Source organism: Dreissena polymorpha, chromosome 6 (genome assembly GCF_020536995.1).
Source record: "Dreissena polymorpha isolate Duluth1 chromosome 6, UMN_Dpol_1.0, whole genome shotgun sequence".
NCBI lineage: Eukaryota > Metazoa > Mollusca > Bivalvia > Myida > Dreissenidae > Dreissena > Dreissena polymorpha.
The window spans coordinates 84361600-84376705 of record NC_068360.1 but is presented as its reverse complement, the minus strand read 5'-3'; the positions used below and the strand labels follow the sequence as shown (position 1 = coordinate 84376705).

The following is a 15106-nucleotide window of genomic DNA, read 5'->3' as shown; positions in this document are numbered from 1 at the left end:
GCCTGTGCATTCCGCGCAGCCTCACCCGGGACGACAGATCCTCCTTAATGGAATCGTTCGTGTAATGGATGTCTCTTCATAACGTAATCCAGTGTACGCGCAATGTGTCGTCCCGGAGTAGCACAGGCTACTAGTCGTCCCGGAGAAGCACAGGCTACTACGGGACGACACATTGCGCGTACACTGGAATGTACAGGCATTAACCTTAGTTTTCGAAGAAATCTTTTAAACATGGTTTATGAATTACAAATGGTTAAATAGTTCTCATTAATATTCTTTTTTTCTGATTGCTTCCTGTTTTCTTAATTCATAGTAATTATTTTTAACTTGCAAACGCCCAAATCCAATATTATTTAAATTTATTTCGAAACTTCCATATTCCGATCAAAATTGACGCCCTTTGTTCTCTGTAGTTCAATTCTCTCAATGTGCATTTTAAACTTGTGTGGGCATGAAGCAGAGTAGATTAGATTAGCGTAAACATGTACTGTCAATATGTTCAATATATATGTATACCACAACTCAAAGTGTCTACTGTGACCTAAATCTTGTTTTTTGCACTAGACTGATACTACGATAATTTGAGCAATTAATCGATTTCGAAATCCTATCGTGCAAAAAAAGTTATCGGCCGGACAACAGCATGTGTCTTTACTGTAAACACATAAGGAATATGCAAACACTTTAATTGTCCACTGTAACAGCGACATTAAAGCGAGCCACATGGTTGATTCAGGTGACACGTCGTTTTGCTATGATGATCATTACAGACAACCTTTTTTTGAAAAGCGATTATGCACGGCAAAAGTTATCAGTCGTGCGCAAACATGTTCTGTAAGTATTTTACATATATACATACACGCAAAAAACCCAAAGGTCCACTGTAACCTTTTCATTGAAGCAAGAGAAATGGTTTCTGCAAGAGGCAAGTCGTCTTGCTATGGTGACCATTTGAGCCAATTTATTTCGAAATCCCACCATGTAGGTAAGCACAATTTGCACTTCCGCTAAAATGACTAATGCATTAACAAACTTATCGTTGTTAAAATAACTGAAAACGAATCACAAAATACTTCCTCTGTCGAATTAAGATACTAGTACAAAAACATAACACGATTTTTTCCTTATCCTCACTTTTTACTGACAAGTGATTGATGTAGTTCCAACTACATGTCACACTTGAAGATGTTAAGAAGAAATATGCATCCTGTATGTAACTATGAATTTTCAAACCATACTAGGCAGGTTAACAAATTTAAAGTTAAGGTCAAACTAATCTGCGCGGTATCGCAATGAATACTAAGTGCTTTCCCTTCACTTGTATTTCTGCTATTTACTTTTAAGTTGTGATGTTCTACGGATGTAACACTCAAAACGATTTATAACTGACTAACTTTCATGTTGATATAATATGTTCTAATAAGCTTAAAACTAACCTTACAGAACAATGATTTAAAGAAAGAATGCATACATTCTAGTACATACATGTCAAAAAGAAATACAGGTTAAATGAAATCTACACTCGTGAGGTTTATGTCAACAACAGTAACACATTATATACTTACCAAACCATTAAGTAAATATCTTAACATGCGAAATGTTATCTCATGCTCAAATAAGTTTATGTATTTTTTATATTAGAAAATATCAATATGAATAAACTGAAAACACGATACTTATTAGACAAGCATACAGTCTTAGATACCGCCCGTGTTTTCGCTCGTATTAAAGCTTTAAATAACATAAATACTCGAAATCAAACTATACTTAGTACAATATTTCGTATAATAAAGTTAACCCATACAAAGTATTGTTCCTTATAGATGTAGCAATGACCAAAATCAGCTAACATTACCCTGAAGCCAATTAAAACTTGTAATGATATGAACACCAAAGCCTCGCGTCAGATAAAATAATGTAATTTCAATTCAATGCAATTATTTATTGTTTATTTATACAAAATAAAATGGAGAAATACCTATCAAATCAGTTCAAACATCTGGAGTTGTAAGGACAAAATTAGGAAATTTATCAAATTAATTAACACATGTTAAGTAGAAACCGATTCGGGACACCAAACAAAAACACACAAAAAATGAAACATACATCATAAAACAATTGCAAAGAGTAAACAACAAGAAACAAAACGATGTGTAAATGTTAAATAAATGCATTTAAAATGATTTCGTTTCACTATGAACACAAATAGCCGAAATTAACATAGAATGTTAACCTTAAAACTAAAAGCAACACTATCAATAGATATACATGTATGTTCATCAAGTAGCACCTCGCGCCGTGGTGTAATGGATAGTGTGTCCGCCTAGCGACCGGGAGGTCACGGGTCCAATCCCCACCGTGGGAGCGTCTTTAGATCTCCCCCAAAGACACCAAGTACTGGTTCCATGCCCAGGAAACGGACCCGATAGCGTTAATATAAGCCATAGCTTTTCGATGTGATCGAGCTCAAATAAATAGTTTTAAACGAAGTAACACAATTGATTGATTGATTGATTTTATTTGGTAAACATATGAACATTACATAGTTACTACATAATGCAGACAATATAAAATATATTATCACAGCAATATACATAGCAAACCATGGAATGCACACACAAGGGTAACACAAAAAAGAGAAAAATGATTTTCACTTATTTCCATTGTGGTCCTAGTTATTGGTGGCAGTAACCATGAAACAGTCATGTATTAGATTTTAATAATGTATATGTATCAAATATGTACTGTTTAATAAAGTATATTACTGATTAAGAATTAATAAATATAATCACATGTTCATTATTATCACAGAAGTTGCATAAGAAAGTTACACACTGCATAGGTAGTTAATAAACACACTTTGTAGCATACTATAAGTTAAAGAATAATTATGAGATCCTTGCATCTTATTGATCATAAGACTTAAAAATGTATCACAGTATTTTAACAGAACATAAAATTCATAATAAAAAGTATACTATAAAAAGCTATAAAGACTCTAAAAACTGTTTCTTGATGGCACCCTTGAAATTGTTAGGTTTAGGTACATCCCTGATGTTTTGAGGAAGATTGTTCCATAAACAGATACCATTATATGTAAATGTTTTAGAACCAAAACTTCCTACTCTTGGTTTGGAAAAACGACCAGAGTCTTCAAATGTAAAATTTTCAGCAAAATGATCAGATTCTGGCTGAGCTACCATATTAGACCTAGTACAACGATTATGTACGCCAGACACTGGCTTAAAATTCTCACCCATATACTCTGGTGCAAGGCCATTTTTAATCTTATGTACATGACAAAGTATGATCTGTTCTACTCTTTTTGAAACAGGCAGCCAACCTAAATGTGAAAACTGTTCTTGACCAACATGTGATCTGTTATCCATATTCAGAACAAACCTAATCATCTTGTTTTGTGCAGTTTGAAGCCTATTTTTAAGTGACTGAATAAGACCAGGGTACCAAAAAGAGCAGGCATAGTCAAAGTGGCACTGTATAAGAGACATGACAAGGAGTTTTCTGGCAAAAGCAAAAACATCAAAATAAAGAATATGTTGATTAATTACTGTAACACGATTGACTGCAGCCGTGCCGTAACTGAGCCCACATTAAATGCCAGAAGCCTAGCTAAATGCAACTATCATTAAACCAGATAAGCCTGTGATTTACTAGCAGTCTGTTCAAGTGTTATGATGTCTGCTGCTTATAATAATCTTAGGGTTGGGAAATGTAGGTTTTAAAAATCGAATGCATTTAGATAGGAAATTCAAATGTTAAGGTTTTTTGATCAACAGATCAAAGCCTTCGCCGTCATGGATCACCTCTTTCTACACGTATGTAGTAGCTAAAATGCAGCTTATATTGTTATCATATTATTCTTAACAAAACAATTTTCTATATATTACCATGCTAGATTTGCATTTCAAGTAATTTTAGACGATAGCAGGTTTAAAAATATTCTTTACTTTTAGACTTTGATCTAAGAATCGGCTGCTTGATACGGACCCGGGTCCCAACTTTCACGGAGCACCACTTATATACCAGACGCTCGTCATGGGTGGCGCTGAGGGCTGCGGTGGTTGCATCCAGTTGTAGTAGATGTACGAGGGTGCGTAACTCATGTTGCCCCCAGCGTGCTTATCGTCAGATTCTTTGGTATCAACCTTGCCGAACATGCACTCCCGGTAAGACGGCGAAGCTACAAAACATAACATACTGGTTAGATGGCGGAGTTAAACATATAAATTGGTAAGAGGTCGGAGCTATAATACATAACAGAAAACTGGTAAGAGGACGGAGCTTCAACATTTAAACTGGTAAGTGGGAGGAGCAACAAAACATGAACATGTAAGAGGGCGGAGCTTTGAAACATTCACTTAGATTTTTGATAGTGGTAAGAGGGCGGACGTACAAAACATATACATTCAGAAAGGATACGTTTGAGAGGGCGGAGCTCGATACAGAACAGATATTTAGGATACTGGTGAGTAGGCGGAGCTATAAAACTTGCACTGACCTTTTGGATAGTGTTAATAGGGGGAGCTAAAAACTGATTTGTTTATACTGGTAAGAGGTCTGAACTAGAAACATGAACAGCCTTTTTGAATACTTGTAAGAGTGCCGAGCTTAAAGACATAAACATATATTTTTTATACTGACAAGATGGCGTAAGGGCATAGCTAAAGACAAGAAAATACGTTTTGCTACTGGTAAAAAGGAGTAGTGAGAAACTTGAACATATATTTTGGATACGGATAAGAGGGCGAAGCTAGAGACAAGAACAGTCGGTTTGGGAACTAGTTAGAGCAAAGTGTTTTAGCAGGCTAATGATGATGATGATGATGATGATGATGATGATGATGATGATGATGATGATGATGATGATGATAATGATGATGATGATGATGATGATGATGATGATGATGATGATGATGATGATGATGATGATGATGATGATGATGATGATGATGATGATGATGATGATGATAATGGTGATGATGATGATGATGATGATGATGATGATGATGATGATGATGATGATGATGATGATGATGATGATGACGACGACGACGACGACGATGATGATGATGATGATGATGATGATGATGATGATGATGATGATGATGATGATGATGATGATGATGATGATACTTAACATAAACTGATATGTTTTATTCGGAGGGTGGAGCAATCAACATGAACTTTAATTTTGGATAATTGAAAGAGGACGGAGCTAGACAACATTAACAGGCATTTTTGATACTTGTTACAGGGCAAGAGGGCGGATCTAAAACAAGAACAATCATTTTGGATACTAATAAAAGGGTGGAGCTACAAAATATTAACTGTCACTGAAGACACTTAACTAAGGAAAGAAACACGAAGAGAAACTGTGCACACGGGCATGGCGACGGGGCAACACAAATAAAGTCTAATGAAGGATAATATTATTGAGGCAGAGTTATGTTCTTAAACCCTTTCCCACTCTTAAGCGCATTCTCATCAGTTTGTAGTGCATAAGAATAACAAATTAAAGATCTTTCTTCATAGAGTCAAGTTTAGAAGCCTAAATGTCCATCCTTAAAATACTGATAAGCCGCAAACGGCATTAGACCTGAACCGCATTGGAATTACTCGTTGTATGTTCTGATTTTATGCTGGTTGCATGCAGCCATTTTCACTTTGCTTCCGAGTGGGAAAGGGTTAACACTGACAAACGGTACTTACGCATATTAAATGGAAGGGATACTCCTGACGGCGGCCCGTATGGTTGCTGAGTGACTACAGGTTCCGGAGACGGCCACATTGAGGGCATGTACATCTGTACCGTGGATTGCAGGGGGATGGTGCCAATAGTTATAGGTATAGGCAGCTCAAGGTCAAACGGTGTGCCCACTACGTCCACTTTAAACTGGGGAAAATATGTGTTTGTATGTTAAATACATTTGTTGTAAATGTGTACAGATATGTGCAAGTTTTAAACGAATACGTAAACAAATTGGCATACATACCAAAAGTAATAGGGTATTATAGCAAACTTATTCTCCTTCAATATTTATGCAGTCACGTATTAAATGTACGTTTTTAAACCAATTGAATACAGGACTTTGAAAACGGTGATTACTCTATTGTGAAATATACTATCGATACAATCATTTGTATTGTGCAACGGGCTTTGGCTTTTACCAACCTAAACTACCGGTAGGTATAATGTTTCTTAATATTAAATTGCCGTGTCCTTACAAGTTGAGTGTTGTTCTGAACATTAGTTAATACTCAGTTTAGCTCACGTTATAAAAGTATATATTCACAATCATAAAACGGTTGAGACTGATTTCGCATATAATAATCCAAGAAAATGATAATACGTTTCAGCAACTACCTCCACAAAATATTGAATGCAGATAATGTCACATCCGGGAAGCTGGGACGGCGGCAGGGCAGGTATCTGGAATCGTTCATTCACCCACGCGTCACTTCCGCCCCCACTGACCGGACCATGCTTCATGACGACGCAGTGTGACTTGAAGCGTTTCTCGCGGCGGCTGTATGTCCGGGTCCGGTAGATAGTTTGCTGTAAAAGTACTGAGGACTACTTATCTGAAGGCATGCTACATATTGGCAGACAATTGAATTAACTGAAAACAGTGAACGGACCATATCTCATAATGCTGCGTCTCTGTCATACATTTAGTGCAACAGCATAACTAGCACATATCAAAGACGGCCAGCAGTTACTGTACATTGTTTGTTTTTTCTACCATTTTGGAATGGGGCCGGATCCATTTGGATTGGGAAAAAAGCGTCGTTTTGACTTAAGTTGGAAAAAAAATATTTAAAAAATGTTAACCTGCAATTGGAATTATGTAGGGTCCAATTTGGGAAAAATATATACTTCTTTCCTTTTGAACTAGTTCCTTCAAAAGGCCAAACATTTAAATGGAAAAAAAAAGATGTAAGATCATTTACATTCGTCAGCATTAAATTTCGTGGTCTTCCAAAAATGACTTTTTTTAGAACAAGTCTATGCGTTGAGTTTTTATTTTGCAAACAAAGCGAGAAATTAGCATCGGTCATTTTCCGACGTGTTTATATTAAATTCGTGGATCGGTCAACCTACAACGAAAATTAATGCCTCGCGAAAACCTATGATATTACTGTTGTTTAAGCTCATTGACAGTTGAACATGTAGCCAAGGCGCATGTAAAGCATAAACCCTTACGACGTGTGTCGACTGATGACCGAAAATGACTTCGTCCTTAGGGAATATGCCAAAGAGTGCTCTGACAAAACTACAGATGTTAATAAAAAAACTCTCCGAAATTCAATTGGCGAACTCGCACAATAACCGACCAGAGTGATTTATGACCTGTCAAACGTACTTAATAGACAACAGACCCTACTTGGCATGCGTATCAAACATTTGTTTTTTTATAAAAAAAGAACTTACCGCACATATGTTATATTTAAGCATCGTTATGAAAAACTGGGCTGAATGCATGTGCGAAAAGTGTCGTCCTAAATAAGCCTGTGACGTCCGAACCACAATTACCGCGTTTATGAAATTATTCGTTTATATAGACTCTTCAAAACGAAACTCCAGTTCACGGGAAAGTGTATTCCCTGATAAGCCTGTGCGGAATGAATAGGCTAATCTGGAATGACACTTTTCGCGCATAAATTAAACCCCGTTTTCCCAAAGCATGGCTTAATTATAGAACGAAGATTAAAAACACCACTTACACAGAATATACTGATTGCACAGGCTTATCTGGGATAAATATTTACGCACACGCTAAGTTAAAGCTTACCATTTCAAGTCAATTCTTTGACTTAGCAACACCTCTGCCCGTCCCATCCTGAAACTCCGCGTTCACGACCACCCACTCTCCGGGCACATACCCAGCCTTGTCGATCCTCAGACTGGCCAATATAGGCGGGGTTTCGCAGCAGCAGCAACACACCGTCTTGGAGTCAGAAACTTGTTGGCTTGCCTGGACATACCATTGTGGAGCATTAGTGTGCGGTGTATATTACGAGGTTAGTATGTTTATTAAGCGAGGCTTAGAAAATCCTAACAGCTACCTTTCGCGAGCGATTAAGATGTTCATGTCCATTAAATTAAATGATTACTTATTGACACAAAACGCGAATTACTTTTAACAAATCCTTCACATGGTCTATACTATGAGTCCGATACATGTTGGCTTGCCTGCTTACATACCATTGTTGAACATTATTGTGAAGTAGAGACTACCAGCACCCGTAGACACCAACCATTTATCAAGCTTAAGAATAAGAATCAACAATATACTTAAATTTGGAACTATCAAAAATTTCGTTAATTTTGATTAAAAATTCGCATTGACCGCCTCTATCTTCACCTTTCGCCATAAAGAAACCTTCTGTTAAGGAAAAAATAAACAGTGGCGGACTGTACATATGTAACGGCTGGACATATATTTCTTGGTTCTCAGACTATTCTTTCCTATGTGTAAGAATGGGTTGGACTAGACATACAATTGGTGAACATTATTGTGACGTAGATATTTCTAAGGCCCCCACAGGTCATTGCCGGCTCAGGTACTAATTAAAAGTACCCCGGGTACCCTTTAGTATAGTGGAATGACCCCGGATACCCTTTAGTATAGTGGAATGCACCACAAATACGAAAAACCACATAAGAGACATCCGGCCAAACCCCGTAGTACTAAAATATTGTACGTACTTTGAAGTATACATAAGTAGTACCTGAATCGACAATGACCGATCAAGCATTACTAGGTAATTACGTTTATAAAGAGCGATGTTTAGAAAACCTAAACAGCCACTTTCAGATAGATGTGGCGTAGTGGATATGCTGTCCGCCTAGCTACCGGGAGGTCAAGGGTTAAATCTCCACTGTGATAGCGTAAGTTAATTGCACTGGTTATTATTTTGTCAATACAGGGTTAATATTGGGATTAACCCGAATATAATAGTCTCTGCTTCATGCCCACAAACGTTGAAAATGCATATTCAGAAAAATTGAACTAAAGAAAAATGAGCGTCAATTTTCATCGGAATATTACAGTTTATAAATGAATTTAAGTAATATTTTATTTGGGTATATACACGTTAAAAATAATAACTATAAAAATGTAGAAAAAAATGAAGCAACAAGAAAAAAAACGAATATTAATGAGAACTTCTTTACCATTTCTAAATCATAAACCATGTTGAAAAGATTAACAAAACATGCCAAAGTGAGCCGCTTTCTTCGAAAACTATGCTTAATGTGTTCGCAGTCCGCACAGGCTATTGAGGGACGACACACTCCGCGTACACTGGATATTGTTATGAAGAGACATCCATTACACGAACAATTCTATTAAGGAGGATATGTCGTCCCTGGTGAGACTGCGCGGAATTACTCAGAGTTACTCAGTTACTCAGAGTCGAACTACATTGTTGAAGGGAATGCTCACGATTTGGCCAAAAGATAAGGTCGTAAAGGAACCTATTCATTATATTGAAAGGAGCATAAACACTGAATATGGAAACTATTTAATTTGAAAAATAATCAATCCAACGACGTACACATTTTAAAGCGTGTGTGACCTGTTTCACCCAAAAATGGTTAATATGTATATTACTGACATGGCGTTAAAGTTACGATGTCAATAAACAACTGAATGGTCGAGTGGTTAATCGTAAGAATAAGTTTCCAATGGACCTGGGGAAGACATTATGTTTTTACTTTAAAACATACTTATATGATTATTATTTTATACCATTCTAATCATGACATGATTAAACTCAAAACATTAAACAAAACTATTCTTCTTTCTTCAAAGGACATAAAAACACGAAATTGGAGATTTTGTATTTCCACCATCCAATAATTCTATTTATTTAGCATCAATAGCAAATCCAGCATGTAAACAATCCAATGGAGAATACGATGCACAGGACTCGAAGTCATGTCTTAAAACGAAAACAAAAAACTGAACACTACCACAATACATTTCTCAATAATGCCCATGTGCAACGCGGTACTTAATCGTTACTTAATGATGTATTGATTTCGATTTTACGATGACTCAAACTGCGTTTTCCGGGCCAAGGGATATTGAATAAAAGGTGGGTAAAAACAAATGAGCCGCGCTCTGAGAAAACCGTGCGTGGGCGTGTTACCGCACAGGTATATTTCGTTGAAAGGAACCTTCTTCTAAGCCAAACTCTTGTCTCTGTGTTTGTGAAAACAACTCCAATGTGATCAGCAATCAATAAATTAATGCTTTTCCAAAGAGAATATATCAATATTAGAAGTCGATGTTACCATTTTAATTAAATGGACCTTTACACAGATTTCGGCAAGTATTGAAGTATCATCCATGCTAATACAATGACAGGGTGCAGGATCACGTGACTTTGTTTGAGTTTTCCCAATTGAAAATTAATGGATGTAACACACAAGTAAGTGCTGCTTTTTTCCATATAACTTTTTAAAACAGTTTTTCTTAAGAATTTCAACTAGTGCATAAAAGAAAGATTTTTATGCTGCTTACGGCCATGTGAACTACATAAGAATGATTTTATTTAATAAGCCTGTGTTCTTGTTCAAAAACTCCATTTATAATGCATGGCTTTGCGTCACGCAATATGAAATTGTGTCGCCGATTTCAGACGTATTCAAGAGCTCATCAAGGCATTACAGAAACTGAATAACAACAAAGCACCTGGCTTGGACAGCATTCCACCTGAAGCCCTGAAAGTAGATCCATAGACAACAGTAGACAACAGTAGACATCCTGCAAGATCTCATCGCTTACATATGGGAACAAGAACAGGTACCAAGAGAATATCGTAGAGGACTAATTGTTAAGCTGCCAAAGATGTGGGATCTGGGAGACTGCCAAAATTGGCGAGGAATCCAGCTACTGCCTCTGCCAAGCAAAGTACTAAAAAGGGAAGTCCTGGAAAGGATTAAAGCAGCAGTCAACAAAGTGATGAGGGACGAGCAAGCGGGTATTCGAGTCGGGCGATCGTGTGTTGACCAGATAGCTACACTGCGAGCCATCGTTGAGCAATCACTATAATGGCAGACACCTTTAAACATGACCTTCATAGATTTCAAAAAGGCGGTCGATATGGTAGATCGAGCTAAAATGTGAAACATACTGAACTTCAATGGCCTTCCAGACAAAGTCATCAACATACTCTACAGCCTTTATGAAAATACCACCTGCAATGTTATTCATAATGGCGAACTGTCCCATCCTTTGAGGAAACAACCGGTGTACGACAGGGCTGTTTGATTTCCCCTATGATCTTCTGGCTTCTTGTCGACTGGATAATTACCACTACAACTAGTCAACCTCGTGGGATACAGCGGACTATTTCAAAACGGCTAGAATACTGCTGGAGGAAGTGGACAGCTTTGTATACTTGGGAAGTAATGTCTCCAAGACAGGAGGTGCTGATGAAGATGCAAAAGTCCGAATTGGTAAGGCCCAGTGTGCTTTCAACATGCTAATGAACACCTGGACAAACATGCACCTAAGGCTTTATCCGAGACCTGGAAACACACCAAAGCGCTGGATCACAAACTGCAGGTGTTCATCAACATATGCCTCCGAAACATCCTTCCAATCAGATGGCAAGTCAGAATCTCCAACCAGCATTTCTGGACGAGGACGAGACAGAAAACAATCGCCACCCCCATTAAAGAGAGAAAGTGGAAACGGATTGGCCATACCTTCCTAAGAGACCAACCAAACATCACCCGCCATGATCTGGACTGGAATCCACAAGGCCAGAGAAAGAGAGGAAGACCAGCAACCATCCGGAGGAGAACTCTAGAGACAGAGCTAAAGTCACTCCACCTATCTTGGGGATAAGCAAAGCTCAGGGCTCAAGACCGTACCCAATGGCGGACTGTAGTCAAGGCCATATGACCAGAAGTGGGCGAAGAGGGCTAAGTAAGTAAGTAAGAGAATATATCAATATTAGAGGTCGATGTTACCATTTTATTAAAGGGACCTTTACACAGATTTCGGCATGTATTGAAATTTGTCATTGAAAAGCAAAACAAGAATAAAATTAAAGAAAAAAAAGTAACTCTCAACTGGGCTCGAACCACTGCCCCCTGGAGTAAAAGCCTAATCTTAGAACACTCGGTCATCCATGCTAATACAATGACAGGGTGCAGGATCACGTGACTTTGTTGGGTTTTACCAATTAAACATTAATGGATGTAACACACAAGCAAGTGCTGCTTTTTTCGGCGTAAGCTGTATTAAGCCAGCTTTTCACCCTGCTAGGTACGAATGAATACACTTCATTTATTCCATTGGCTGATTTGAGTATAACCCCAGAACATTGGAAACATATCCGCGTCTTTGTAACACTGTTTTACTGCATGAAACAATTTTATCTCTAATGTAAAGGCTCAATAGATAGAACAGTTTTACAATCAATTTTCGACATAAATACAGTTTGTGCGTTCACCTTTTATTTTCAGAGAATTACCAGCGCAAAAGCGTTTATACTAAAGGCTATATTCTCATATTTAGTACTTACTTGCATTGCATTTCAACCCGCGAGGTTTCGGGTCAATTCGCGGCCAGTGTGTGAAAGTCAGAGTTTATATACAGTTCATCACCGGAGTTCGCAGAAGGGGTTGCGATCTTTTCATTGAAGGAAAAAATTGGAATCTATGCTATTTTTGTCTGATGGAGTACATAGTTCGTTTAGTCGCTTTGTCGATATATCAATATTTAAGGCACAGCTGTTGCCTTGGTCGTGTACAGTTGGCGTAAACAAGCCGTCGTTTCAGCAGCAGAATTGTTACCTAACTTTAATGCATTGCATTCCAATCCGCAAGGTATCAAGGTCAGTTTGCTGTCAGTTGCAGAAATCTTTATATAAACGCCGTCTCGTAAACTTTGTGCACTTGAAGTCTGTTTTGATCAGAAAGATACTAAATAAAGATATTCGGCGATATTATTGTGGTATTATTGTGGTATGTCAATCATCGATATTTAATATGTTTTCAACATTTGCATGATAAGGATTTAGCAAAATGGAGGAATTGAAATGCCTGACATAAGCATTTTTGCAAAAACACTAAAAAAGAAATGGGTGAACATGCTATGTATCGATGATAATGCAAATTGGAAAGCTATTCCTATTTTTTTCTTGAACCAATTTGGCAAAAAGCTTTTAATATTTTAAATGAACATCGATTCAATTAAGTCGCTACCAAAAGTAAAATGGAAAATACCAGCCTTTTATGAGAAAATTATAAGCAATTTCATTGAAATAAACAATGCCAGTTCACCGATAAAAGCACTAAAATACTTTCATATAAGAACTGAAGTAATATGGGGAAACCGATATATCAAACATAATGGCAAACGCCTTATTTTCGAAAACTGGATGAATTCTAATATAATTTTCATCAAAGATTTACTTTCCAACGCTGGCCTAGCTAAGGAAACGCACATCATTTCGAAACTAGAAAACAAATCTAACTGGATTGCTGAGCTAAATATACTAAAAAAATCAATTCCGAAGGATTGGACTGTAATATTGCAATCATCTGAATCGTTTAATTCCGCGGTGAAAACAGATTTAAATTGCACATTTAACAAAAATATAAATATATATCAATTAAATAATAAAATACTAAAACAATAGTTAATTGCGAATACATGTGATAAACCATACGTACATGACCACTGGACCAGAGTTTTTTTTAAAGAAAAAGTTATCTGGAAATCGGTATATGATTTTATCAATAATGTTATTATCAACACTAAGGTTAGACAACTTAGATATAAACTAATCCACAAAATTATTCCAACTGATAAAAACCTGTTTACTTGGAAAATTAAAGATTCGCCCCTATGCCTGTATTGTTGGGAATTAGAAACAATTAAACACTTGCTATTAGACTGTTCTTATGTACGTCCATTCTGGTCCATTGTTCAAATAATTTTCCAGAAAATAGGATTTTGTTCTTCTCTTATTTGTCTTCGTAATATAATCGTTGGTTATAAAATAGAAAGTAATACATACAATGATGTTAATATCATAATAAGCTATGCTTGTTACTCAATATATATATGTTACATGTACATTATCAGCGAGAGGAGATCAAAATTTATCGATATGAAAAATATGCTTATGAAAGATATTCTGACAGTGATGCAATATTACAGGAAAAGAAATATATGTCACAGTATACTATCAAAGTTTGTTAAACATTTGACTTTATAACTGTGTATACACCATAAATACCATTGTAATCATATTATAATAAAGAAATTATCCTATGTAATTTATGTAAGTATAATTTGAATCACCAATATATATTAAAAAAAAATATTGATGAAATATTATATACACATCCACATATTTCGAATGAATGTTACAGGAAAAGAAATATATGTCACAGTATACTATCAAAGTTTGTTAAACATTTGACTTTATAACTGTGTATACACCATAAATACCATTGTAATCATATTATAATAAAGAAATTATCCTATGTAATTTATGTAAGTATAATTTGAATCACCAATATATAAAAAAAAAATTAATATTGATGAAATATTATATAAACATTCACATATTTCGAATGAATGTTTAGATAACTGTAAATGTATGTAACTGTACTTGATAATTGATTTGTATATGTTTTTATATGTTTATACTTTTGTGAATAAATAGTTTGCCCCCCCCCCCCCCCCAAAAAAAAGAAAAAAGAACATAAGTTGCGTGTAAATTCGTGCGTACACGGATAGCATGCAAGATATAATACAAAACTTAAAATTACAAATTATGATTTGTTCTATATATCACCTAAACACTGAAATGTTGTGACATTTATACAATATAATAAAAACATGGTGTGATAATCAGAATTGACTAATGAAAACAGAAACAGAATGCAAAAAGCTTTTATTTGTCCATACCCAGGGTACTTTGTAGTATATTTAAGAGTACTTTACTAAGGGGTGCTTAAAAGAAGTACCTGTTCCGACAAATACAAATCGAGCACTAGTCGGTTATTCCTCAGGCGAAGTACTAACAGCTACACGGACAACAGTAGTTA

The 15106-nt window shown here is 36.3% G+C and overlaps 1 protein-coding gene across 1 annotated transcript in view; it reads right to left on the bottom strand.

Moving 5' to 3' along the window:
* Window positions 1-2498: 2498 nt before the first annotated feature.
* The window catches only part of LOC127835863 (arrestin domain-containing protein 17-like), a 66202-nt gene continuing 53594 nt past the window's right edge, over window positions 2499-15106 (bottom strand). Inside the window, exons 4-7 of the mRNA XM_052362288.1 lie at window positions 7842-7997; window positions 6386-6577; window positions 5731-5914; window positions 2499-4201 (exon numbers count right to left, since the gene is read on the bottom strand). Coding sequence (XP_052218248.1) covers window positions 4023-4201; window positions 5731-5914; window positions 6386-6577; window positions 7842-7997 — 711 coding nt within the window. The 3' untranslated portion in view covers window positions 2499-4022. The remainder of the gene's footprint in view (window positions 4202-5730; window positions 5915-6385; window positions 6578-7841; window positions 7998-15106) is intronic.